Genomic DNA, 27,798 nt, shown 5'->3' with positions numbered 1-27,798 from the left:
ATACCATATTTCACAATCAAAATTAATCTCCACACAAACTGCTTTAATTCCCTGGCATAGAGGTGTGAAGATGGGTAAAAAAAAATGTTGAATTCATATGAAAATGTTATTAGCAAAGTGAGAATGCAGGATGTTCCTGAGAAAAGCATCTTCAATCCAAACCAGCAGATATTTCTTTATAGTTTAAACAATCTGTAAAAAATATCAAATGGGTTGAACACTTTAACTCACACATGGATAGAAGTGAAATTTTCCCTTCTGACTGCCCACTGCTCCTGTTCTCTCGTCGTCTTGCTGTGACTAATAAGATCACAATACTGAGGCTTTGTCCGCATGGTCCAACACGATCACCATCCAAAGACCTAACCCTCCACTGAAAACGTCACTACCCACAAGGAAATGTTGACAACAACCAACTACAATGTATAATTGATTGGTTGCACTTTTTCAGAGTGTAGCCTGCTCTTGCAGGATTACCAACCATAGCTTTAATTTAAAGCAGCAGTGGATACAAATACTGAGATCAGTACAAACATTTTTTATCTAAACAATACGAACAGCAAAGATCCCATCATGATTTTTGTACTCATTCTGTGCTGGTGGTGAGGAAGTCATGTACTTATGAATCAGCATTGACATCAAAAGGCAGTAATGGGTATGTGAAGATAAATGTTGTTTTTTAAAGCCCCAACAAGTGGGAAATAGTTGCATCCATAACCAATAACAACATGAACCGTTCCATTCAGTAAGTAGAGGCAAAATTAGCTTTATTGTGCATCATACTGTGGTGTAACACACACTTACACCCACTCAGCTTGTCTGGCAGTGGTACCCTCACGATTAGAGAAACATGCTTGATTCTAGTTGGCTCTGGTTAAATAAAGTACAAACCTTTGCCTTCCTTTACAGCTGCGGCCAGAGTGTCTGATAACACTGCTCAAAGTTCAGCATGATGTTACTGGGCTGCCGCAAAGGGTTACACAATGGCATGTGTGTCTGATTAACATGAAGAAATCACTTTCATCAAAGATGTTATGTACTGAAACACTTCATAATCGAAAGGCTTTTGGAGAAGTGTACTAGAATTTGATTGGGTGGTGAACTCGTAGCTGAATACAACACAGTAATAAGAGCAGCACTAAGCACTTCAATAAATTATTTATGAATCATACAAATTGAGGTCTCATATTCACTCAATCTCTGAAGTTTTCAGCGAACTCTGCTCCAGTTGTGATCAGAAGGAGCTTTGTCTGCGTCATTTTTAGAGGAATCCTCCTGTGATCTTTCAGACAAGCATCAGCAATGAGCTTTCCATCACTTTTGTACCATGTTGCTTTTCTCATTTTCCCCTCAGAATCTGTGACAGGTTTGTCTCCTCACCGCTTTCACATGCAGAGTCTCCTGCTCTCTTCCTAGTTTTCTCTTCCCCCTTGCATTCACTTTCATATCATCTTCCTCTTTGTACCCTTAGTCACTCTTTATTCCCCAGTAGGTCTCTTCCTCCCTCCTGTTCTATGAGTCACTACTACACTTTTATCGCTGCAGCACTCACATAACCCTATAATGGGAGCAGGAATTAATTGTGGAACCAGTTCAGTTTAGTTTCCCCTTTTGAAATTTCCGCTGGTGTTACTGTGGCTGTATCCTCCAGGCATCTCAAGTTCTGCCTTCTCCTCGCCTCACCCCGCTCTTTCCTGGAATGAGCATGCTGAGTGCAATGGATCGATGAACCTCTCCAACTGTGTATGTGTGCATATGTCAACAAACAATCGTCTCCGCCTGCTTCTACCTTTATGTCCATGCACGTTCGTGTTTTTTTTTTATGCACTCTGCCTTATGATTGATTTTACACTGTAATGTTAATTGTAGAATGCATACAAGCCATAAACCCCAGCACATTTGTTTACTATGTGAAGCACGACTCTTTGCCATGTGGTCACCCCAGTTAACAAATCCATGCCCTGATTCAGCAGCGTGCACTGAGACTTTTCTCTCCTCTCCCAAACTAACAAAACACAGTGCCCTGCACAAATCCCTGACCCGGCCAGACATAGTCCTATTATTCAGCATGCCTCTCAGGAGAGACGAGTGAACCGGGTCCACTTGGCTGAGCAGACCCAGCATGTTCACTTTGCCTCTCTGTCTTTCTGATTGTCTGACTGTCTATTTGTACTCAGTGCTTTCTCAAACTTCCTCTGACTTTCTAACCTAATTGCTTTCCAATTTTTCTTCACTCTCGCTCTCTGAATGTTTCCCTCTCTGGCACAACAGACTTATTGCATTATCACTTCATTTAGCCCAACTAGCTGGTGTTCAGGCAACAAAGCAGTGATGAGAAGGCACATAATTTCAGTGCTGTTAGTCATTGCTGTGTTTGCCTTCCCACACTCATAATCATATCTCAAAAAACATTCATTTTTTCCCATGTGTATCCACTCATATCCCTGGGTTGTTTTCGGGAAAGCTAACTTCATTTAATTAAAAGTTGACTGGTAACCGTGCAACAAAGCTGGCACCATGTTTTTGGACAATTTTTCAAGTCCTGGTCAAGTGCCAAATGTTTGTGTCAAATCCTTAATGACTTTCATTATCTGACTCCCACTCATCACGTTACTCATCAGTTGTCCTTTGCTGCCTTCCAGTGGTGCACTGAGAACCCACACCCACATTTACAGTTAATTGTTGCTCTTTGTGTCACAGGAACATGTGATCTGTGTTGCGAGGAGAGAAAAATATAGTCAAAACAGAGATCACATAGTTTGCCCCCATACAAGCAAAGCTTTCGGTAGAAGCTTTTGAGGAGTTTGTATAATCCAGATTACAGCAGGTTTAGCAGAGCAGGGGGAAATGAATAGAGGGAGAGCCCTGTTTATGCATCCAGTCCCCCCTGCTGATATCAAACGGGGGGCTTGAGGGGGAAGACTGCATGCTCTCCGACTGTTTCTCCTCCGTTCAAAAGACCTTGTGATCTCTCCTTCTTTCCTCTCCCTCCCTTCGCCGGGTGTTTCGCTGTGTCGTTCTCATCTAAGCGGAGGGATCAAGGAAATAAAATCTGTCGGGGTCCCCGTTTCTGTTGATGCTCCAGGAAAAGAGGGGTGCCACAGAATAGCGAGGGTAGAATGTGAGAGGTGATAAAACAAAGGAGTGAGAGAAAAAGAGAGCGAGAGAGACGAGGCAGCTAGGATGACTGGCCTGAAGAGCTTTCCATGTCTCCACTACAATCGACTCTGCTTAAAACCTCATTAACACGGGTTGTACAATACAATATTTAAGATGAGACACATTTGTCAGCTGGTACTTTTTGACACAACTACGTATGTATGGTCCCTGGTGGAGGATCTGTTTTATTGTACATTTATCTCCTATCACAAAATTATACATTTATCAGTTTCACTTCCGTCATCTGCAGCTCAGATCAACAATTCTACTCTGTATCCCTCAGGTCTGTGGTTCGACCTGGAGATTTCCTACAGTGGCTCCTTCCTGATGACCTTGGAGACTAAGATGAACCTAATTCGCCTGGGCAAGGAGGGAGAGAGCCTCCGCTTAGGGGAATTGGGCAAAGATGGGTAAGACAGTCAAGCTCTATCATACCAAATGCGCATTTTATAGAAGCCCAGAGATATTTCTTCTTAGGATTTGTCACTTTTTCCCCCTCTACAGTACATTAAAAAGTATGGTTGTCTCTCTCACGCATCGGTGCCAATCTGTCAATCTGACACCTTGCCTTTCTCAATTAGTGTCTTATATCTTTTGTATCTTCTCCTTTCTTTCCACTGTTATGCTCTCTCTGCCCTCTGGATTCTACCTTTATGTGGCTGTTAATTGGATGCATTTCTGCTCCTGGTGAGTGCTGCTTGATTTTCAACAATCGTCGCCTCCGTTCAACTCTCATTTTCTAGTTTTGTATGTCCATAGTTTGGGGGGTGTCTCATTTCATAACACCATCCAGTGCTTGATCTAAGTAGCTTTTCATCTTCTTAATGCATCCTCAGCAATGTAGAAAAAAGCAACATATTCTGCTACTAGTTAAAAGTCTTACAACACACACACTTTTCCAGTTTTCCTGAGTTGTAAGCAGTTCAAGTCCAGTGAATAACAAGGTTAAATAAATCAAGATTTTAATCCTCCAACTATTTATTCCTTCTATGCTCTAATTAAAAAAACTCTGAGACATTGAATCATGTAAATGTAATAATAGCTGGAACCTTTAACCTGTATGTCCATACAGTCCATACAGTAGAGATTCACCAATCAAACCTTTGGGGGTGTTCGATAGTGTTCGTGCACACAAAATTTTGGACTAACACAAATTTAACGTCAGTACTGACAACTTATGATGAGTGTTTATTGTTTAAGTGTAAAGTGGGCGCAGGTCAGCAGGAGTGTGGAGGGAGGACACTCAGACAAGAGACCCTGACACGGTACAAACAAACCGATACGTCTGCTCTGATGCTCTGATCCTGAAGCAGCAGCTAATCGTTTTGCGTAAGCGGTCCATTGTGCAAACCCTGTATTAAACAGTTTTTTTGTCGTCACTGTTTGACATTTACCGCCTGGTTCACCGCCTCTCCTCTCTCATCTCTGCTTCACTGTCAGTATCTCCCTGTGTGAGGGAGTGAGTGGGGGCGGGGCCAGTGTGTGTGAGTGTAAACTCCGCAGAGGAGAGATGGTTGCACTCTGGAGCCCTGATGTGAGCAATCATGGTTATAAACGCATGCATCTGCCCCTGACTGTCCACACCTCTTTTTCGCATTGTTCTGTTGGTCCAATAGAGTAGAATTCAGCTACTTGGCACAAGGAAACACTGCAGGACCATGTGCATGTCTTAGTGCATGAGTGTAGGTGTGCGTGCATGCATGTGTGTGTTCACTCTAATCCATTCGTGTTTGTTCATGTGTTTCCAGATACAGGCCACGGACTTACTGTCTGGCTGATAGTGATGAAGAGTCGTCCAGCGCAGGCTCATCAGATGAGGAAAACTCCTCCGAGCTCTCGAATGACTCTGCAGGAGCCGAAGGGTGATTTCAAGTTTATATACATTCTTTGTATAAATGCTCATGTAATCTATAATCGCATGGTTATGGAATACTTTTAAAAAATGTTACAGGGTTTAAACTTAGACTGTGATAATCATTAAAGGAAAAATAGAAACAAAACTCTGTGTATGTGTGTGTTTATGAAATGTCAAATTATTTAAATAATTAGTAAATCACTTTTAGCTACAATACATTTTGTAGGTGACTTTAACCCTAACCGTCCTTATGTTGAATACAGTTTGGTTGGAGGCCACAAGCCGAGCAAGATCATGCGCTTTGTGGACAAGATTACCAAGTCCAAATACTTCCAGAAGGCCACAGAGACAGAGTTCATCAAAAAGAAGATGGAAGAAGTGTCCAACACACCCCTCCTGCTCACAGTAGAGGTGCAGGAACTCCAAGGAATGCTGGCTGTCAACATACCCCCTCCACCCACTGACAGAATATGGTACGTGAAGAGAATGTTGTTTTTTTTCCTGCATAATTTGCGGAATGCTGTGCACAGTCAGTTCGTTTGTCTGAATGATAAATAATCACATCTTCTTTACAGATTACACTTTCTTAGAGACAGGAAAACACAGGCGAGTCTGTTGATAGCAAAGGTCTTCAGATTGCTTACTCATATTCTTATTCCTCCCTCATGTCAGTCTCAATGGCAAACACACTTTTATATTTTATTACTGGATAATTCATATGAAACATCCCTACCCAAAACTCATTCTACCTTGAAAACTTGAAGTTTTATTGAGAAAATGAAATTTAGCACTTTGTTTTGTGCTACACTGCCCTCTGCTGGTGCATATTGAGACTGGGTGCTGCCACCATTTGTTCATTTGTGAGCTGTTGATTGTATTGACTATTTGTGGTTGCAGGTATGGCTTTAGGAAGCCACCTCACCTGGAACTGAAGGCGCGACCGAAGCTGGGAGAAAGAGAAGTCACTTTGCCTCATGTTACAGACTGGATAGAGAAAAAACTGAACCAGGAATTCCAGGTATTTATGGACACTAAGATAAAAAAAATTAGTCAGTTGCATTCAGCTCCAAACTCACAAATATTACAGTTATTTAGACTTGTGTAAATTTGATCTAACCACATTTATAAGATCAAAGATTTCAATTTTTAGTCTGTACCCTTGAAGTTTTAGATGCCAAGACTTTGTCAGAATTTGTTAAAATTTGTTTTATATAACTCACTGTCCCCGCCTCAATCTGTTTCTCCTTCATTAGAAAGTCTTTGTAATGCCAAACATGGACGATGTGTGGCTGACCATCATGCATACTGCCATGGACCCTCGCACAGCCAGTGGACCATCAGTTGTCTCCACAGGTGACACAGAGCCTTCACAGCCAGAGAGCGACAGCTCCAGCCAGCCATAAAGATTGTTTACAGTATTTCCAAGAGCTTATGAAGTCAAGAGATGCGAACTGGAGCCAAAGTCGATATGTCAGACACTACTGTAATACAACCACATTCCCGGGGGGTGGATTTCTCACTTACCATGGGGAAGAATTTAAAGGAATAAGGTAGAGTTGACCAAGAAATACACTTTAAGACATACTAACTGTTGCTTGCTGCTCTGTTCAGTAGTATTTACGGTGCCAGAGGAAAGGGTGACTTGTCTTTGAAGGATTTATATAATAATAAGGACCTATTAAATAGGGACTGATATGTGAAGAGAGTTGTGTGTGGTTTAAGTTAATAAGTGGCATACATGATATGTGGATACAGAAGTTTATAATGTCCTTAATGAACACTGATGTGGAAGCATTCACCAGATACCTTACAGCCTGCAGATGAGTCTCTGCTGCAGCTTGAAAGTGAGATTGTGCATCGTAGCCCCTTTTTATAATAGAGACACAGCAAGTGGTGATTTACAGTATGATAGTATGTTGTGAATGATTACTGTGTGAAGGAGACATGTTGGTTCCATTGTTGAGGATTAAGTGTAAGCAGGAGAGGGAAAGAAAAGTGTATTTATAAAGCACAAACACTTGGTGTTTTGTTCGTTAGCCATAAAATGTTAAACCTTTTTAAGTGGCTTTATCTGAGCAGTTTTTGATCAGGTGTTAACTAACAGTATTCATTTGTGCTGTGACCACACCCTGAACACCCCCCATTCATTTGCCAAACCCCTTTGTATACCAATGATGCCGTTATCCATATCTGTTTGAAAATATGGCTCAAGCTCTAATGTAGAGGGAAGCATCATTCACTCTGTAAATTCCACTCTAATGACAACAAGTGCAATGACAGAAACGCTACACAGGCTTTAGTATGATAATGTATAGACATATTAAGTTTAGGTCTGATGAGAAGTGCAAGGCCTCTAACACATCTATTGAATGTATGTATGGATATTTACTTTCTTTTGTTAATGTATGAAGTGGGTTATGCAAATTATTGCACAAATACAAGTGAAATATTTCTTTTTTATGATAAACACTCATCTTGCATATATTTTCCCATATGTGTCATTCAACCGTTATGTTGATGAAGTGGTGTGTTAATCGATTCATCATTTATACATTATGGGCAGTAATGTCGATGATGATGTTGGAAGTAATTTTACATGACCATTTTCTATACGCGGTAATGCTTTCATAAGACTCTCCCTGCCATACTGAATGCAGAAAGACACACAGCGTAGGAAACAATACTTGGGTGAAGTGAGTATACATACTCTGTAGTAGAGCATTTATTTCCAAGAATGTATAGTCTTATTAACAGGTTTCCTTTCTGAGACGGACGTTTAACGCTGTTTCTAATCTTAACCAAAGTCTTCTGATTGAGCCGACAGCGACAGATCTCTCATCTCGAAGGTACACACCCTGCATTGGTATTGATGTGTAAGGTAACATTTCCAAATGTGCTACAATAACTGCATTAACATTGTTTACAGGAATTATTACCTAGTTTTCATTTATTGCTCTTGGCACTGTCTCATGGAATTTATTTAATTTTTTTCTGTATAATTGACTTACCCTTTATGCCCTGACTACTTTTTGTTGAGTATTTGTTTTGAATGACTACATGAGGTGGGCTAAGGTTGTATTTTTTTTAATTATTATTATTTTCTGCATCTTTGAAATAAACAGAATGAAAATAAGAATTTTGAGGATATATGAAGGTTGTGTTATGATTTGTATCTGTGGGTTATTGAGTTTTTAGAATGTAAAATTTTATTTTAAGGCCAAATTCAGTGATTACATGTATCTGCCTTATTTATAGAGCTAAATAAATCTGTTGATGAAAACATGTTCCATGTGTCCTCAATTGTCGACACAAATCTTACTTGTTTGCCTGTACACAGATACCATTAGTTAACTATCTTGTAACACTAATATATTTATATGTACTTACAGTGGTGTAGGGAGTAATCAGTCAGTATGTAAAAAATACTTCAATTAAATGTCTTGTGCTGTAATACTGTAGCAGTATTTAGTTACAGTACTGTATAAATATGACAGTCCTGTAACTAAAAGTTGATCACACATGAGCAATTGAAAAATCTATGTTAGAGTCATGGAATGTTAAGATGTGGCCTAGAATTAGACATTAAAGAAGCTGCCTTGATTGTAAAGCCATGTAGAATTATTTCTATCATTATACATGTGTATATATAATTCCATTATTACTTTACCGGTCAAAAATTAAAGCACACATTAAATCTATCTTAGTGAGGACACTAAGTGACAAAATGCATTCCCTAGCTTCTTAATCTAACTTTAACCATCACAACCATATGTCTAAACCCTAAAACTAATCCTAACCTAAACCTAATTCTAAAACCTTAAAACCAAACAACTCATTAAAACAGGTCAAAAAGTGAGAACCGGTCAATATTGAATTGAACAGCTTGAGTTATCTACAGCACGACTGCATCATGCCAAGACACAAAATATAACTTGCTGGTCAATGCTAGAAGAGAACATTAGCACCCTCTATATATAAGAATGTACACTTAACAGTTTCTCACCTGTATTATATATGTTTGTAATTAGTCCGGAAAAATGTATAGTTTTTGGGTTACTTCACACATATATACTTTATTTATACCATTGGCTATTTATGTGGATATCAGGCATGATGGAGAAAATTAGCATTATTACCAACATTGGATGTATGAATATTGTTGGCTTATGTTTTCAGAGGTTATGGGAGTAGTGTTGGGATAAGGCGATGGGTGGTGTATATATTTATGTTGGTTAGTGTTTTTGTTTTGCCGTTGTTTCTCTCTTTCTTCTCCTTTCTCTTATCAACCCTTTTTTGGGGGGGTGTATATGTCTTAGTGTTATGTGATCATATCAGGGGCCAGGGGCCACTCCTCGCCCTGCCTTGTGCCATTGCTGTGAGTGATATGGTACTTCCCTGCCTTGTGGAAAAAACAAGAGTTTATGAATGACATTTTGCCTCATGAGGAGCAGGCTGTGGTCCCCATGACGTGCACTGGTCCTGACAAGGTCTGTGTTATACTGGAAAAGGTCCTGCAGTGGAACAAAAACAGGTACACACACACACACACACACAACGAGCTGCCTCCCCGACGGAAGTTTGTGGTTGCCTAGCAACGTCGTTGGTTGGTTTATCAGTTCTCCGCTGGTAAGTGTTGCTGATGTTAGAATGAAAGGAAATCATTACTGTTGACTTGTTCAGAAATGTGCTGTTGTTGTATTTGTTCAGTAGCTAACGTTAGCTGTCCACTCTTCAGTTAGCGTTACTGAAGCTTTCTGCTTTAGCTCCAGTGACCGCTCACTAAACTCAGGCTAACAAGCTACCGCTAAGCTGACGTTTGCTGAAGCAAAGCTGGTTAAAACAAAACTAAAGTGGCACATGTCAGGAGAATAACCATTATTTGAAAGTGCTTCACAATTGACTGATGACTCAAAAAGATAAAACAAATGAAAATGCTGGCATGAAATACCATAGAAAAGATTTAAAAAGCTGAAATAACAATAAAAACAACTTGCAATAAATAAAGGAAAAGTCAATGAAGTGGGATAAACACATATATTAGTAATAAAAACAGACTAGAATATAATCTAAAACAGACGCAATAAAATAATGTCTATTAACAATAGTTAATCTAGAGCCAGGCTAAAGAGATGGAGGTTTTATCGGTTTCAAGCTTGTGTTTAAAGACTTTGACACTTGTGGCTGCTCTCGGCCCTCAGGTAGAGTTCCAGCAGCTTGGAGTGTAAAATGTAAAAGCTGCCTCACACATTGGAACAGCTAACGGACTCACACCAGACCCGTGCTGGTTCATCCACTGGTAGCCTGTATGTAAGACCACTTGCTCGTCATCACAGGTCCAATGCAGAGCGCTATGGAAGGAAGGTACAGCCAAGTTGACGAAGACCCAGAGCCACAGGAAGGAGTGGCATCAGAGGACAGGGCAGCGACTGACCCACCAGAGGTATGCTGTGTGTGAGGAATCAAGATGAGTCAAGCTGCTGTTTTTTCTTTTATTGTTTTAACTCCTTTATAAACCCCCTGTGAAGACATGGGGACTTCAGGTGCTGTGATGTTGCACTTGAAGATTACTTAATTTCAAAATGCACAAAATAAGAAGCTTAGTACACTATTTCATAGCATAATCTGATGAGACAACAATTTCCAGCGACTGTAAAGGTCCACCTCTGACAAACTATAAGATTACAGGCTTTTACTCCTAACGCTCCCATTGCATTGGGTGAATTTCACTTGTTTAAATGTCTTAAAAGAAATCATGTTATCCCTGATCCTGTCATTTTAGCACAGACACATGAGATCAAAAAGACTAATGTCAGCAATAAAGTAAGGTTAAAAACTAAATTACTTCTTTTAGCATCAGATGACTTAAAATGTTGTTTTTTGAAATTTATGATTCTAGGGACCAAAATTAGACAAAATTATCTCTAAATAAGGAAAGATTACAATTCTCTCTGAATTTATTTATTTCTAAATTACAATCAAACAAACAAATGTACATAGACAAATGCCTTTGCCTATTTTAAGCAGCAAAATAGGCTTGTATTGAGTGAAAGCATCTTTATAATTTGACAGTGTGGCCTTAAATTTCACAGGAAATGTTTGCAGTGAAAAAGTGGTAATGCTATGTTTGTCTAACAATACACAATGTCTATATCATAATCTATATCAAGAAGCTTTATACATGCTGTGTATGTGTCCCAGTGTGACTCACAGGATCAGACAGGATCAGAGCCTGAAGACTCGGCCCCTCAGCCGGACCCTTTCCTTAGTGGTGAGGATGAAAACTCCCAGGATTCTGGTCAGTCACCCACTAAACCTGCTGGGATTTACAATTCGATACAAAGCTGTGACACAACATAGCACTGTTCAATACATTCACGTTTATAAATAAATAGGCAAAAGTAACACAGACATATTTACAATTTACGTAAACTAGGTAAGTACATAAAAAAGATAATTTAGGTTGGTTTGCCTAAGATTCCTTAGTTCAAATGTTACTACCATTAATTAATTAAGAATTATTATAGGAAAACCTTTTTGTGCATAAACTTATAATAAATTCATTAACTTTAACTTTATTTATCCTCTAAATATTTGTATTGAAAGAACAGTTCATCTTAGCATACTCACAAGTTCAGTATCACACAGCAGTGTGGATCTTTTTTTACATCATAATTTGTGGATTCATTTTAAGAATGACTTTATTTTCTGTCTTTCAGTGCAAGACAACTCTGCTCAGATGCCGGTGAATATTAACCTCTCCAACCTCAACACGTTAGAAGACATGGAGGATGAGGAGCCACTGCTGGAGGATGAGGAAGAGGAGGAATTTCTTGTTCTTGATCCAGAACATGTGTGTAGTTTCTCCTTAATATTTATGTGATCACAAGTTATCTGTTTGCATTTCGAGTTTATTTTCATAATATTAGATTTCTTCATTTATCATTCCCACTGTCATTGTTTCAACGTTTCATCTTTTGACAGCCCCTGGTCAGAAGGCAACAAGCTGCTCTGAACAAACAGCTGAGAGAGGAGCTGGAGAGGATCGAGGTGGAGTTAAAGGAAAAGGTTGTTTACTTTTCTTTAACTATATGTTCTCAGTATGTCCAGAAGATGGTGATGTTGAGCAAGCACATTTTAAGGCCCAGCATAAAACTATTGACAATGAAAAGCAGATGAAATCAACAAACTAAACACCTTTGAGAAAGAACGTGTTGGATTCCTGACTTTGCTCTTTCTCCCTCACTCTCTCTACCTCTGCCACAGCTGGGAGTTGAGAAGGCCGAGGCCAGCCTCATACAGGAGAAAGGTTTAAAGATTTTCAGGATTCAGGAGCAGCTGGCCCGACTCCACACAAGGCTGGAGGAGCATCATCAGAACAGGGAACAGGCAGAAACCAAATATCGGCAGGCCCAGGATCAGCTGGAGGCAGGGAATAGACACTTTTCCAACATTAGCAACCAGCACAGCAAAGCCAAAGCTGATGGTGAGCCTGACTTTCCATCTGGGGGTCTTGCCTTGGTCCTGATTCAGGATTATATTCCATTCTCACGTGTTGCACCATGTACTTTAAACGCTTATGAACAATATTTCAATTTAAATCCATTATGAGTCTTATGTTTGGAATTATGAGTGAAATATACCATAGTGAAGTCGGGCCCGTCCTTTACTTTTATGAAAATTGTGAATTGTAATATTATTATTATCTCATTTAAAATTCAGAAACCAGTCTGGATCCTCTTAAACACCCAAATTAGTCAGCAACTTGTGTTTGTCAGTGTCACCATGTCCAGGGAAAGAACAATAGATTCATCCAGCAGCATAAAATATTAGGATTATTAGAAGTTGGAGAACGTTTCTTATTAATCTAGAGTATGATTATATTATAGCTTCCTTTGTTCTGCCTGTGAAGGTAACTCAGTCATCTAAAAAATATGCAGATGTAGATAAAACACATGGGTCTAGATTTTAGTGCAACCTGATGAGACAAATTGCAACATAAAGCTAAGTCACTAATTAAATTAGCTTTATATTTTAAGTTTGAATGTTTACACAGAACATTCAACAGTTAAATCTAAATGAAATAGATTTGAGCCTCATCCATATCAGTGCTAAATTGGCTTTGTATGAAAGTACTAGTCCATTGGACATAAACACTGTTTCATCACCAGTAAGACAGAATCAGTGTCAGTCTATGTTTCCAAACTAAAGATCTGAGTCTTATTGTTAATGTTTTAACGCTGTGTATCTTCTCCAGTGTCCCAGCTACAGGCAGAGGTCGACAACTTGTCGCTGCACCTCGTCTTCGCACAGAGAGCCTGTGAAGATCTGCATTCTAACGTCAAAGCCAATAGGACCACCAGACGCAAAGCAGGAGCTGAGAAGAGTCAGGCTGAAGAGCAGAAACTGAAGCAGGTGGACAGGATGAAGTCGGGCACATTAACAATATCAGCTCATTTGAAGCTTTATCTGTATTATACATATTCATTGATTCATTAATTCACTTTCATTGGTTGAAAATATTGTTTCATCAGGATTTGTATGTGGAGCGTCTGACGAAGGAACTGGAGAGGCTGACTCAGCAGGTTGCCATGTATGAGGCCAAGGCCAGTGCTCAAGCAGAGGAGACGCAGGCAGCCAGACAGGTCCTGTCTGAGGTAACTATAGGATGAAATAAGACAGTATATACTGTATCTGTAAGGTCAAAGTGCCTTAGGCATCAACCTTGTATAGTTTAAATTAATGCTACTGTTAACAGGACAATCTATTGCATTGAACTGACAGGATTAAAGATTAAAGCTGCAACATAGTTTTGGCCACTTAAAAACAGTGGTACAAGCTGTAAGAAATAAAATGACACAAATGTCAGTGTTAGAAAACAATAAATAAACAAATTATGTACACTATAAGTTGGAGTTGTGTTTCTGGCCACATAATGAATACAAGTCCAACATTTATCCTCCTTTTAATCTCCTCCCGAGAACATCTGGCTCCTCAGCAGCTCAACAGGGCTCCGAGTTTACCTGCTGTTTGTTAACTATTAGCAAGCGATCAGTTACGCAAACCAAAAAAAGTGCAGATGCTAAGATGCAGCATCAGGTGAATGTGACACCTTTCATATTACATATTTAATCAAGTTTTACTGTAAAGATATTCATTTCTGTGCTTCCAAACGATTAAAAACATGAATCAAATTACTGCGAAATTACTCAATATGAACAAGGTGTTTGGCATAAAAAGTACTGTATATCTTGCAGTAACTTATAGTAATACTTATAGTCATTTTCCCCATTCATAGATTCTCTTCTAAATGTAAGCTTCTGATTTACATTGTTTGATTCTCATATTATATGAGTGTTGGTGAATTGTCTGTACAACACTGGCATTCTCACATGTCCACCCATGTTTGTGTCTGTGTGCAGGTTCAGATGGAGATGGAGTCTCTGGTGATGATGCGTAAACAGCTGCTGCAGCTGTGGAACAGCAGCGTGTTGAGCTTGAGGAGACGAGATGAAGACCTCAGCAAGATGCAGGAGGATGTGCGGTGAGAATTAGGACAAGAGAGGGATGAATATTAATATGCTACTGATCCACTTGAAATGAGCTAATGTACTTCAAACATGTTGTTCATGTAATGTCTCTGCTGAAAACATGTTTCACAAACAAGATGGGGATAACATTTGTCTCAGTGACAGATTGTTGCCATCCTCTACTTTTCAGGCTAAAGCTTAAAGGGAAATGAAAACAAAAATTACTGTCACTATGATAAATGCAGGTTTTCACCTGTTTCAGCATATGCAGATCTATGAAGAAAATACAACAGTATATTTAGATTGTGTTAGGACATGTCGAGATGTGGCCAATATGAGAATAATCTATCTTCCCCTGACTTGCCACAGAAACAGCTTGCACGCAGTTGATAACTATGTATCATTACCTCTGCCAAGGACATAATGATTTCATGTTATTTAGCAGTTACTAAACAACTAAATTACTGAATTGATTTCCATTAAATTTTCCAGAGGAGTTAGGTGCATGACAAGGAAGAACAATTTAAATTTTGGAACAGATCCCGATAAAAATGCGGATCCAGGATTTTTTGTGACATATCAAGATCGGCCAATTAGCCTTGGCAGAGATATGTGTTCTGTAAGCGTCCTTCTAGTTTTACATTGGGTTTTCCAATGAACAGAGAGAAAGATTTTAGCTTCAGCTTAGATAGAGGCCAACACAACAAACAACAAATCCATCTGGATAAAAACTAACTAACTTCCCCAACTAAAACAAACAAAGAGAAAATGTGATGAAAAGACAACACCAACACAGAAGCCGTCAGCCTGGCAAACTCTACAGCGATACAAACAATGGTGTAGGGACAGGAGGGAGATGAATTTTCCCTCTGCAGCACGGCTGCACCATCTTGGCTCCTTATATTTAAAGATTTCACCTGACAGGAGCCAATTAGCTGAAGGATCTGGTGTCGTCAGCCACTCACTTCCTCATCCTGGTGCACCCCTATGTGCGCACACACATACATACACACATGCAATCACAGTTCTAAAAGTCATACAACAATATTAATGATCTGAGATATAAGGAATGGTGACAAATATCAAAATGAAAGCATGCGTTCACACGTGCTTTTCTGCTGTTTGTGTTTCCCAAAGCACAAAAGAGCACCAGGTGATCTTATTGGACAAAGAGATTGAAAGCTACAAGAAATCCACCACTGAAGAACAGGAGAAGAATGAGGCACTGACTCTGCAGCTGAACTGGTCCCAGATGGATGGAGCCACCTCCAGAAAGCTGATCAGTCAGAAACAGGTCCAGCACGAGGCTCTACAGGCAGAATACAGCATCTGCATCCGCATCCTGAGCGACTCCGAGAACACCCTCGACAGGCTCACGAAGGTGGAGAGAGGGCAAAGCCTTCTGTGTTTGTGCCGACAGTCGTTCTACTCTCTCTCCCTAGATAACTATTTCACACACTTTCTTTACCCCCAACTTCTCCTTCTTCATTCTAGGCAACCAGCAGCCACCAGGCTCAACTGAATAATCAGAGGAGGCAGTTGGAGAAAGAGAAAGCTGTGCGTCTGGAGCTGGAGGACAAGATCATGACCCACATGCAGGAGAAGCTCACCCACAACAAGGCTGCCAAATACTCCCAAAGGCTCACCAGCAAGAAAGCTGCACTCAAGAAAGAAAAGGTAAAGATGTCATTTTAGAAAGACGGAAAAAGCATCCAGCTGAAAAAGAGCTGGATCCTAGATTCCCCGTAATCCAACTTAAAAGCTTCTGTCATTAGACGTCCTCCTGCCTAAATACCCAATTTTTTCAAATTTCACACTTTCTGCGACAGGCTTTCTGTCTGAAGCCCAAGTCAAGATATGATTTTTCAAACATTGGTAAGGTCCATTCACAGCCATAGAAGACATCATAGACCTGGTTCAAGGACTGAGTGAGGCTAGAGTGTCTGTTTATTATGCAACAGATCATGGAAAACAGAATTAGAAGGAAGAAGGATGCAGGAATGTAAAAAAGGTCTATGTATAAAGTTAACTTATTGTACATAATATGTTGTTTTATGATTTTCTAAGTGTTGTGGCATGCAAATTGCTCGCTAATTGGCATTAAGATGGCATCAGGTAGCAGAAAAGAGGCAACAAAATTGGCTGTAGTCACTGGGTTGTTGGAAAAACAGATCCTCATTGATAATTCTGAGGCTAAATCAGAAAGTGTGGGTGAAGAGAGTGATACTGAAGAGGGTGGCACTGATCCTGTTTGGGAAATGGGGTTAAAACAACTAGATATGAAGCTCAAGCCAGAGCAAATTAAGTTTGAGCAAATGAGAATGCAGTTGACATTCTCGGAAAGGCAAAGTGAAAAGGAGAAGGGGCCTCTTTTATAAAACAGTGCGTAGGATTCATACTAAAAGTGAACGTGTGCACAAAACCCAAAAATGGCGTACGCATTAAAAAAATTATCTGATTATTATTATAAAACCGCGAAAGAACGCCCTCTACACGCCCACATTCAACCATAAATGGTCAATGCAAAGAACCTCATGAATATGAAATTATCCTGCTGACCAATGGTTTTCCACGGTGAGTCATGGCATCAAGCGATGAGAAGAGGAAGCAAAACTCTCTTACGCTGACATCGAGGTGTTTGTTAGTGATGTGGAGGTAAAAAGAGATTTTATGGGACAGTAGTGATGTCATTAATAAAGAAAATACACAGATACGCTGCTGCTGCTGTTAATACAGTGAGTGAGACTGAAGACGATAGAAAGAACTGAGCCTGAAATAATAAAAAAAATCAAATTCAAAGGTGGAGGCCAAAAAATAGTCACTTCACACAGAAAGTGAGGAAACTTGTTGAATTGACTGTTCGTGTTTTAATCATCCAAAATTGCAGGATTATTAAATTCAGAGACAGCTATGATGTCCCCAATCTATAAAATGTAACAGAATTATTTCATATGCTTGTGTTTGTACTGGCATGGTTCGGTTCTGTCGGTCGATCTAATACTGGACTCAGTTCAGCACAAAGATCACAGATCTATAGAATCTATATCAGCTGATCAGTCATCATCATGGGATAAAAAATCTTTGTGATCGCTGAACCCTCGTTTCCTCCTCATCCTTCCATTCGCGTGCATCCATCACGCAGCATTACCCACGAGTGTCACCGCAGGATTTATATATTTAGAGCAATCGGACAGATTACCTCACAAATCCGTGGGATCCTAACCGCCACTCTGGGATATAATTTGGAAATAGAAGTTTGAAAGTGAATAGTCTTTCTTTATTTTTTGTAAGTGATCTCCAGTGTGCTCTGTATGAAGTGGATCAATAATCTTGCTTCAGTTCACCACCTCACGTCTGTATTGTCATTTTCCCATCTCCAAAATGTTGGTACGCATGGGTCAGAGTTAGCGTGAAAGTGCGCACATTCTCCTGCAACGGTTATAAATGAGGCCCCAGGCCATTCTTTTGAAAGAGCTCTGTATATAGTCAAATCAACAGTTTATGTCAAAAGTAGGGATGAGTGAGTACACATTATCTGTATCTTTACAACCAACTAGATTATCTGTATCAGTATCCGTACTCGGAAGGGGCAGGACTTAAACCGGAAGTGGGTGGGAGAATTGAGAATTTAGAATTGAGCTTCAGATCAATGTTTTTGATCACAAGAGTAAGAGAACTATTCAGAACAAGTTTTTAATAAACTTCAGTGAATCAAGGTACACAACACATGCCGTATTAAGAAGTATTAAGTACAATGCAGGTTTTCATAAACACACTGAACTCAACGAGTAACTTAACTACGATGTTACATGTTAGTATCCCTGTGGACAGAGTGGCTGTGACAACGACAAGATTGTGTTAAGATCAGTACCAAATACTTATCAGCACCAAACTTGTGCCACTATTTAATGAAAAAGAGGTGGATGAGTATTTCACACACTTAGAGCAAATTTCTGACACTTTGGAATGGCCAGAGTAGTTCAGGCCATTGCTCCTTCAAACTGTGCTATTGGGAAAAGCTCAGAGTGTTTATGTATCTTTGTCTGTTGCTCAAAGGTCTCTACTATAGAGTGGTTATAGCGCCCTAATGCGGGGAGTGGACATAAATTGATTTACAGAACCGTTGTTTGTTGTGAACTTTGAATCTGTTCTTGTCACTGGTCCTGTGAAGGTTGTCCTGAGGGATGGATTACCTGGGGAAGGGGTCACATTCCTCATGGGAAATGATTTAGCAGGTGACATAGTCACAGCCACCCCAAACCCAGTTGTAATGAAGATGCCCAAAATTGAAGATGAGGGGTTAGCAAAGTTGCACCCTGGCATGTATCTTGTGAAGTTGCATGTGCTAGGGCAAAGAACATTGTCGATAGCACTTGTTCTGGATATGACATTTTGGTTGATTTGTCTGGGATATTTTTGTGTGATACTGGCTGTGATATGTTTTCCGAGACCATTTCTCCTGTTGGTGAAAGGGAGCATGTTAATGCTGATAGGGATGTTTGGGATAACACTTCAGTCAGTCTCTCTGAGACAATTTTGTGTGACACTGACTCTGTGAAAACCCCTGAGTTGCCCTTACCTTTGAACGCCACAGAGGGGAGTGGACCTGTAAAGAATGTGGATAAGGTCTCTACAACTGGCATTAAAATGTCTCGTAAGCATCTCATTGCTGAGCAGGAGAAGGATGTTTCTTTGGCACCCCTTTACGTTGATATACATTCATAAGAGGAATGTGCTGGTGCTCCAGTGGGGTACTGAAATAGGGGTAATGCTTTGATGAGAAAATGGCAACCATGCACCCTGTCAGAAGGTGGCTGTATCTCAAATAGTGGTCTCAATACCACTTTGTGCTGAGATACCTAAGCTAGCACATGCAGGGAGTATGGCTGGTCAACTCGGTGTGAACAAGACTTGTGAGCGCATGTTGCTAAATTTCTATAAATAAATAAGTATATTCCGACCGTAACCTTTTAGAACCCAAGGACCCATTTTGTTAGTTGCCCCAACAGCGGCCCCTATGGACCAGGTTTTGTTTGTCTTGGGGCGAGACGTAACACAAAGTATACAGACACAATTTAATATGACAGGATTGTTTCTCTTACCACCTGTCTCTCCCCTTTAGATCTCTCAGCTGTGGCAGCTGGAGAATGAGGTGGTGACGGTGGGACTGGAGAGCATTGAGGTCAGCCAGCATCTGGAGAGCCTCTCCCTCGCTCAGGAAGCCCTCGATGAGGAGATCGCCAAGTACAACAAGTTTCTTACATCCAACCAGGACAAGATTGCTTCCTTCCATACACTGATCGAACAGAAGGAGACCACCATTGCCAACTACAACAGAAAGATCAGTCAAATCACAGCCAGCACTGGGGTGAGGGATCTTGGAGACGAAATCCCAAGTAGTCTGTTGTTTATGTGGATTATTCAATAATAAGCTATTTGAATTTTGAAGTACATTAGAAACAATCTTAAGAGAAAACTACAGATTATCTTGGGATGTGATGACACCAGCTTCAATGCCTGTCAACATGCTGACTTTCCAGCTCATAGGTACTGATTAGTCATTACTACATTATTACATAGCTTGGCACTCATGGGTCAGACCACACCCATCTTCCTACTTGGCCTCCATTTTGATCTAGACCTGTGTTAAGTTTCATGGCAGTTTTTTGAACAGTTGCAACACTATCACTGGACTCAAAACCTGTCCATAGACAAAATGAGGACGAGGACGGAGAAAACAATAACAGCTCTGCTGATGTGCCTCATAATTACATGTTATCTTTGTGATTTGTTTGGCTTCTTTTCCAGCATGAAGACCTAAGTCCTCTGCAAATCAAGGTAGATGCGTTGAAGGCTGAGATCGAGGAGCTGGCAGCGAATATCAAGAATGACCAGCAACTCTGGATAAAACGTCAGACGACTCTAGTAGGACTGACGCGGGAGATAGAGGCCAACAGCAAGAACATGCATAAACTGCAGATAGAGCACACTGTCATGCAGCAGAAAAAAATACATTTCAAAAGTACGTAAAGTTCTTAAAAAGCACACACATGCATGAATAGGTAAACAGGTCCAAGTCAGTCAGTAAAAGTCAGTTCTCACTAAGTTAATTAAAGGCTACTAATGGTCTTTAGCTTGTAAATGACATGTCTGAGAATGTAACTATTATTTTAACTGAGTACATGTTTTTCACAACAAAAGCTTCGAAAAAAAGATACGATTATAACTTTATTGATCCAACGCTGAGGAAATTCACTTGTTATGAATGAGGAGATATTGAAATAGACGTCTACACACACATACATATATAGACTGTTAAAAGCATATGACAGTAATGGTATACAATATAAATATGACTATAAAAATGTTATGTACTATATTTATGTAGTAAACCATAGTATACTAAAATAGCAGTATGCTATGTAACTATATAAAGGGATTTGCACATACTATGCACAACCTGTACACTTCCATCTGCGGTCGTACTCTGACGCCCTCTCCACCCCCACCAGATCAATTTGAAGCAGAGCACCAAGAGCAGAGAGATCTGGAGAAGAACACGAAGATGCTGAGAGGAGACCTGCTGAAGCTCAACTACATGCTCAGCAAGAACGGACAGCTCAGCCAGGCACTGGAGCAGGAGAATGTGCTGATGGAGTCAGATTTTCTCCACAGACTTAAGGCACGGCATGGCTGATAAATTCAGCTTTAATTGTTTTTATTCTCTGCACTTTTAATATTAAATATTATTAAACGTGAAATATAATGTGTTTAGGAGGCAGAGCGGGAGTCAGTGGAGATCCAGATGACGTATGAGAAGACCCATGATGAAAAAGAAAGACTCCTCAACAGTCTGGTGGAAGCTGAGTGAGTTTTTGCATGTTCAGGTTGAGTTAAGATCTGTGTTTGTGTGACGATTATCTAGAATATTTTATTTTTAATTATGAAATATTTTACAACAAAAAAAGCCTTCAGCATTAGGACGCACATAAGGCCTGTTTTTCTTTGTACCTCCACACGCCTATCCTCTGATTGGCTGACTGCACTTTGAGCGACACGTGACCAGGTTTATCACCGGTCTCATTCTGGCGCATTGACGATCTCTCTGGCAAACACAGCTGAAAGTCAGGTTGTTATGTTTGGATACATCTGTAGAAGACCAGCCACATATTCACAGTTGGTTAAAACAGGATGTTTCTGAACGGTAAGTTACACCGTCTTCATGTTTGTTCAAGTTTTAGCAGGACAATAGGCCAATGTAGGAGTAAGTCCCGAGTTTCAGTACGGAGTAACGAGTCTATGTTATTGAAACGCGTTGTTTCAATAACATATTTCTTAGAATGGACTGAGTGAAAAAGTCGATGGAGTGACTGTTTTCATACTTACCTACCTACGTACCTACTGACCCCTTTCAAGTAATTACAGTTAGTAAAAGCCCATAAAATGTATTTTACACAATATGGGCCCTTTAAACAGAAGTAGGGGCGCTAGAAAGCAAGTAATGGAGTAACACTTGTATCGTAAGATTCTAAGTTACATCAAACGAAAATTATGTGGTGTTTAGTTTACTATAATGGGTTCTAAACTTTGAAAGTACAAGTACAACAGATCCTCCACCATCGGGCCCAACACCTCCTCTGCCCAAAGTACAATTGCAGACCAGAATTTCGCACATGCCCCTCCCCACAAGGACACAGGAGGAATGGACACCGTAAGTCCTTAAGTAAGACATTAAGGCCCAATCCCATTCCAGCGGATACCGCCAGACAGGACAGTGGAGAGCGGTAAGAGGAAAGGAGGAGGGCTGGCAGTGTTTGTGAATGTTAGATGGTGTAACTCTGGGCACATCAATATTAAAGAACAGCAATGCTGTCGGGACAATGAGCTGTTAGCTGTTAGCATGAGACCCCACTATCTACCGTCGGAATTATCACATTTTATCGCAATAGCTGCGTATGTTCCCCCCTCTGCTATAGCTGATGCAGCCTGTGATCCTGTGGTGCACTCTGTGGTGAGCAGGCTGCAGACACAGCACCCACAGGCTCTCTTCCTCATCTCTGAGGACTTTAATCATGCCTCTCCATCCTCCACTCTGCCCACCTTCACCCAGTGCCCCACATGCCATACCAGAGACAATAAAACACTAGACCTTTTCTATGCCATCACTGGGGGTGCAACAATTAATCTACGTAGTCGACAAAAATAGTCGCCGACGAATTTAATTGTCGATTCGTTGTTCATAGCACGTGTTTTTCACACTTTGGAGCTGAACTAAACATCGTTTTTCTGGAGGTGATGATGGAAGTAGCTGAGGAGTGACCCATCTCGCATCCTTCCTATCTCTGACAGTCGTGCATGTGCAATAGCGACAAACATTGCACAATGGCGGCATCCGATGCAACACCATCATGAAGCAGAAAGTCCAAAGTATGGGAGCATTTCACCCTTAACATAGCAAAAAAAAAAACTACCTGCAATATTTGTAAGGCGGACCTTGCTAACCATGAAAGGACGTCAGTTATGATCCCTTGGGACATCTGATCACAACCTGGTCCATATTCTGCCTGTGTACAAACCTCTGGTGCACAGGCAACCAGCTGTGACCCACACAGTGAAGAGGTGGTCCAATGAGGGAAGAATATATTGAGGAACAGATACAGGATGATATATGGCACAAAGCTATTCAAAGAATTTACTCATCCTCTATTTGTCTCAGACAAACCGTTGTTTAGTTCAAGATCATACATCGACTCCACTGCTCTAAAGTTAGATTAGCCAAGGTTTATTGTGATTTTGATCCTACATGTGATTGATGTAAACAAGCCTCGGCCACTTTGTGCCATATGTTATTTTGAGTAACTCTCCATGATGTTAACATAAGCAGAGATCAAGCTGATATTGTTGCTTTTTGCTCACTTCTGGCCAGAAGGCTCATTTTATGTAAGTAGAAAGACTCTTCACCTCCAACATATAGACACTGGATTAAAGATGTTATGTAGTATTTACATTTGGAGAGGATTTGCTGCTTTACGTAAGGGTCAACATGCTTTTTTCCCCCACTTGGCAGCCATTTCTAACCTTTGTGGCAAATATGGAAACTGAATGTAATCCATTTTTTTCTCATATGAACTAGTCTGGCTATATTTTGTTTGATTGTTATTTTTGTATTTGTTCTTGTATGTTGAGGGGTAGGTCGGGCTACCTTTACTGGATTTGTATTCATTCATCATTCATCATCATTTTGCATTGTTAATTAAAAAGGCTAGTTATTAGGACCTGTACAGTACTTGAAGTTTACTTTGTGTTTGTTTGATTCATTCTAAAATTTATGAGACACGCATTTAAACACATTGAGAAAAAAGTCCAACATTGTGCACACGCAGTTTCCCATGCCACACACAACACGAGACGCGCACAGCCATGACATCGGCTAGAGTGTTACACAGGACCATATTCTTGTGGTTTTAAGAAAAAGAGCACAATTGAAATCATGACTTTTAAACCATTACATCTAGTGTACATGAGTTAATATTTGAATAAACTTTTTCTATAATTGGATGAAAATCATTCAGTTATTGACTGCTCAAGTCAGTCTGGTTTTATCATTTTTTTTACATGCAATCCTTTGTTGGGTTCATGTGTTGTGTGCGTGTGACCTGCAGGTGGCAGATCATGCTGTGGGAGAAGAAGATCCAGCTTGTAAAAGAGACTCGTTCAGCTTTGGACTCTGAGGTGGTCCAGGGAGAAATCCAGATGATGAAGGCTGAGATACATCGTATGGAGGTAAACACTGCAAACACAATAAATAATAAACGAAGCAGACAATACATGCAACATTTTATTCATGATATGTGTGCTCGTTTTAATGTTTGTTTAATCTCATTTAATACGTGTGTGTTAGGTCCGACTCAACCAACTAAAGAGGCAGCAGGAGCAGTTGCTGAGGGAGAGTGAAGAGACAGTGGCGAGGAGGGAGACCATTGCTAACCGTAGAAAGGCCATGGTCCACAGCTCCCAAAAACAGGCTACAAAGGGCGAGCTGAGCCGCCAAGCACAAGGCCTGCGGCGCAAGATCAAGGACGTGCACAAGGTAGGACACATGTCATGATCATCCATTTTTGCATATGTAGCACTGAAGCACTGTTATCTTATATGCATCATTCATCTTTTCAGGATGTGGATGAGTGTGAGCAGGTGATCAAGGACCAACAGGAGAGCCAGGGGAATCTGGCTGATAGGCTTGCACAGCAGAAGCAGCAGCTGATAGAACTGTGCGGCACCAGCTGCACCCTGGACCCTGAGTTTGTTAATATTGAGGACACTAAAGTCAGGGTAAGGAGCAAATACTGTGCATGAATACATGCTACTATGTGAATATACAGTAACAGTGCTTTAAAATGCTGTTTAGCCTGTTTTTATTCATGTAGTTGTACTGGTTTGCACTTGCATTCTGAGTGTAACTGACTCCTCACTGTATTGAAATCTAATACACAATACAGTCTTCTTTTTTAAGCTGCCGTACTATATTATAGCTGACATGTGTCAATCAAGTCTCCTTTCAGAAGTGAAATATGCACCTTCTGTCTACTGCCGGTAAATGTTGCTATTGATGTGTTAAAGGTGTGGTGAAAATATTTGTTAAAACACTTTCCAGGTCACGTAGACACAGCTGTAGATTTACTGTCTAGAGCATTACAGTTTCCACTCTTGGAACCACTCCCACTTAGCAAGCATACCAGATATAGTCAGTCATTGTTTTCCACTTTCTGACATCAGTTTGAAAACATGTGAAAACATAAATCAAATCCACTCTCATTCTTTATATTTCCCTCCCTCTAGAACTTAGACCACCTGGTGACTCTACAGAGAAGGGCCAAGAAGCTGCAGGGGGTGTGCGAGGGCCGCTACAGAGCTTCTTCCACCAGAGAGTCAGTCAGAGCCGCTCTGCAAACCCAGACTGAGCATGTGCACGCTACCTCTGCCATCTTGCACCGAGTCTGTGAGGAGTTCCCCCAGCACCAGGGGCCACTCCGCAGGCTAACGTTAGCGTTGGCAGGTCGTGCTCAGGCCCTAGATCAGGAGGCATCCTGAAAGTGTGGGAGACAATATAGACATGACAGTACAGGAAATGAGTAACATGAGGTTAGGATGAGAGGGAACAATTACACTGAAAAAAATTAGGAGTGACTGTGGAGGTGGCTCGTCAGAACCAGGGAGAGTTGATTCGCACAGCTGAGGTTAGTTGGCCAATTAACTCTCCCTGGATATAAAAGGCAGCAGCAAAGCTGCCACATATGAGACTCAGAAAAGAGAGCTGAGCTGACGAGACACCTGCACAAACCGCCGGCCAATTTATGTTTGCTGTTCTCACTAATAAAATCTACGTAAAACCCAAATGGTTTGTCTCTGGCTGCTGTTGGGAGACCCCGTTGGCAACGTCATTTGCCACAGTCCTCAAGTAAAGTTTATTTACGAAAAAATTATTTGAAGATAAAGGATAGTCAAGGCTTTCCGTGAGTTTGAAATCAAACTGAGGAGGCAGCACCACACGAGTTGCATAAAGGGATAAGGTTCCTGGATATGAAAGTAATTTAGAGCTAGAAGAGGGGAGCAATACAAGTCATTTTTCTCCCGGTGTGAATTGTCTCAGCCTGGCTCCTCTGTTATACAGGCGCTGTTGTCGGCTTGGGCCTGGAGCAAATTCTCATGTGATAACTGTCCAAGTGTGTGGAAGTTTGCTCACAGGTCCGGGACGTACTGAATTTCATTCTTACTGGGGCTTGGACCTTCCTCCCAGTTTTCTCTAAGTAGGTCCAGTATGCCCCGTGGTTTTTCTGCCAAATAATAGTTCGAAGGGAGAAAATCCCGTGGAGGCCTGGGACACCTCCCGTACTGCAAAAAATAGAGGAGCAAGCCATTTATCCCAGTTGCGTTCGTTTATGTGAATGAACTTATGGATCATGGATTTTAATGTCTTATTCACCCGCTCGACAAGACCATCAGTTTTTGGGTGATATACGCTGGTCCGAATAGATTTAATGCCCAATAATCCATACAGTTCCCTCAGTGTTTGTGACATGAACGAGGTGCATTGGTCAGTGTCAGGGACAGAGCAGGAAGACCAGAGGGCCACAGGTAGTTTCTTTGAAAAAAAAACAGACTAGCCTCCGATAATGAGTGAAGAAAAGTTAACAGCACCAAAAAACTGCCCTCAGCTGACAGGGGAAACATATATAGTGGCTGATCAAGCCACTCAAACACAGAAAGGGGGATAGACTTAGACATAATAACATTGAAAACAAACTACAGCAACAACATAGCACACTAGTATAAGGCCATATAATATTAACGAAGGAAAAACAATTAAACATAAATATCAAACAGTAGTAAAAGATTAACAACTAAAAATCTAAATAAGGAAACAATGTCCCTCCCCATAATTACGAGAGACATGGTGCAGACCAATTAGCGCTTAAGGTTGTCTGCTGCAGCTGGGCCTCCTTTTGATGGCTGGCAAGACGACTCCAGCAGCAAACTCCAGGAACATGTTACTGAGTTTCAGTGTGTGGTTGCTGTTGCGGCCATCACAGTCAGTCAGGATCTCTTTCGGGATCCCGACTCGGGAGATGACCTGAAACATTGCCTGCCCAATACTCTTTGCAGAGATGGTGCGCAGCGTGACTGCCTTGGGCAAACGGCAAAGAAAAAGGAGTAAAAAATCTAAAGAAAAGTAAATCTCACTAAAGAAACAAATGCCTGCCACCACTCAACAACTCTGTGGTTTTAATTCATCTGTTCACATTACATAAATAGCAACTTTACACCTTAAAACACACCTCAATCCCCGGATTTTACTGAGCAGAGCAGCACAAGCTACTGTATTTCAAACAAAAACCCTACACAAATTCAAAGCAAACTTTAATTTGATGCAACTAACTGCAAAACAAAATATAGGAAATGCTGCAAATTAGGGCAAACAAAAAGTAAACTAACAACAAACTATAAGGCAATACAAGAGTGGCAGCATTTCATGTACAACAGAAAGAATACATGGGGTTAATACACTTTATTATTTACCTGACACACACAAGAAGAAAAAGTGCATTTCCTTGTTACCAGCCGGTTATATTCTAACTCAAACAGCCCAAATGGCGTGCAAAAGGCAGTTTTTGGCTTGTCTCTTGGCAACACAAACCAGGGCAGGGGACACCAATAACCCTTCAGGTAGACTATGCTCATAACTCAATGGCTCAACAA

General features: G+C 40.6%; 2 protein-coding genes across 4 annotated transcripts in view; both read left to right on the top strand.

Annotated features, from left to right (window-relative positions):
* The window catches only part of LOC117760701 (testis-expressed protein 2-like), a 33,739-nt gene extending 25,445 nt beyond the window's left edge, over positions 1–8,294 (top strand). For all 3 annotated transcript variants that reach the window (XM_034583943.1, XM_034583950.1, XM_034583958.1), the window contains exons 9-13: positions 3,443–3,569; positions 4,908–5,021; positions 5,278–5,487; positions 5,912–6,032; positions 6,268–8,294. In XM_034583943.1, coding sequence (XP_034439834.1) covers positions 3,443–3,569; positions 4,908–5,021; positions 5,278–5,487; positions 5,912–6,032; positions 6,268–6,417 — 722 coding nt within the window. In that variant the 3' untranslated portion in view covers positions 6,418–8,294. The remainder of the gene's footprint in view (positions 1–3,442; positions 3,570–4,907; positions 5,022–5,277; positions 5,488–5,911; positions 6,033–6,267) is intronic.
* A 1,918-nt stretch (positions 8,295–10,212) lies between these two features.
* Positions 10,213–26,268, top strand: LOC117767356 (coiled-coil domain-containing protein 40-like). Its single transcript, XM_034594918.1, has 18 exons — positions 10,213–10,454; positions 11,213–11,282; positions 11,731–11,864; positions 11,996–12,079; positions 12,278–12,497; positions 13,269–13,426; positions 13,546–13,668; positions 14,434–14,555; positions 15,679–15,922; positions 16,036–16,218; positions 19,664–19,909; positions 20,350–20,563; positions 21,054–21,223; positions 21,317–21,408; positions 24,204–24,324; positions 24,443–24,631; positions 24,715–24,873; positions 25,381–26,268. The coding sequence occupies exons 1-18, from the start codon at positions 10,353–10,355 to the stop codon at positions 25,630–25,632; spliced, it is 2,883 nt and encodes a 960-aa protein (XP_034450809.1). The 5' UTR covers positions 10,213–10,352; the 3' UTR covers positions 25,633–26,268.
* The last annotated feature ends 1,530 nt before the right edge of the window (positions 26,269–27,798 follow it).

This window comes from Hippoglossus hippoglossus, chromosome 1 (genome assembly GCF_009819705.1).
Source record: "Hippoglossus hippoglossus isolate fHipHip1 chromosome 1, fHipHip1.pri, whole genome shotgun sequence".
Taxonomy (NCBI): domain Eukaryota; kingdom Metazoa; phylum Chordata; class Actinopteri; order Pleuronectiformes; family Pleuronectidae; genus Hippoglossus; species Hippoglossus hippoglossus.
This window is presented reverse-complemented; position numbering and strand designations above follow the sequence as displayed.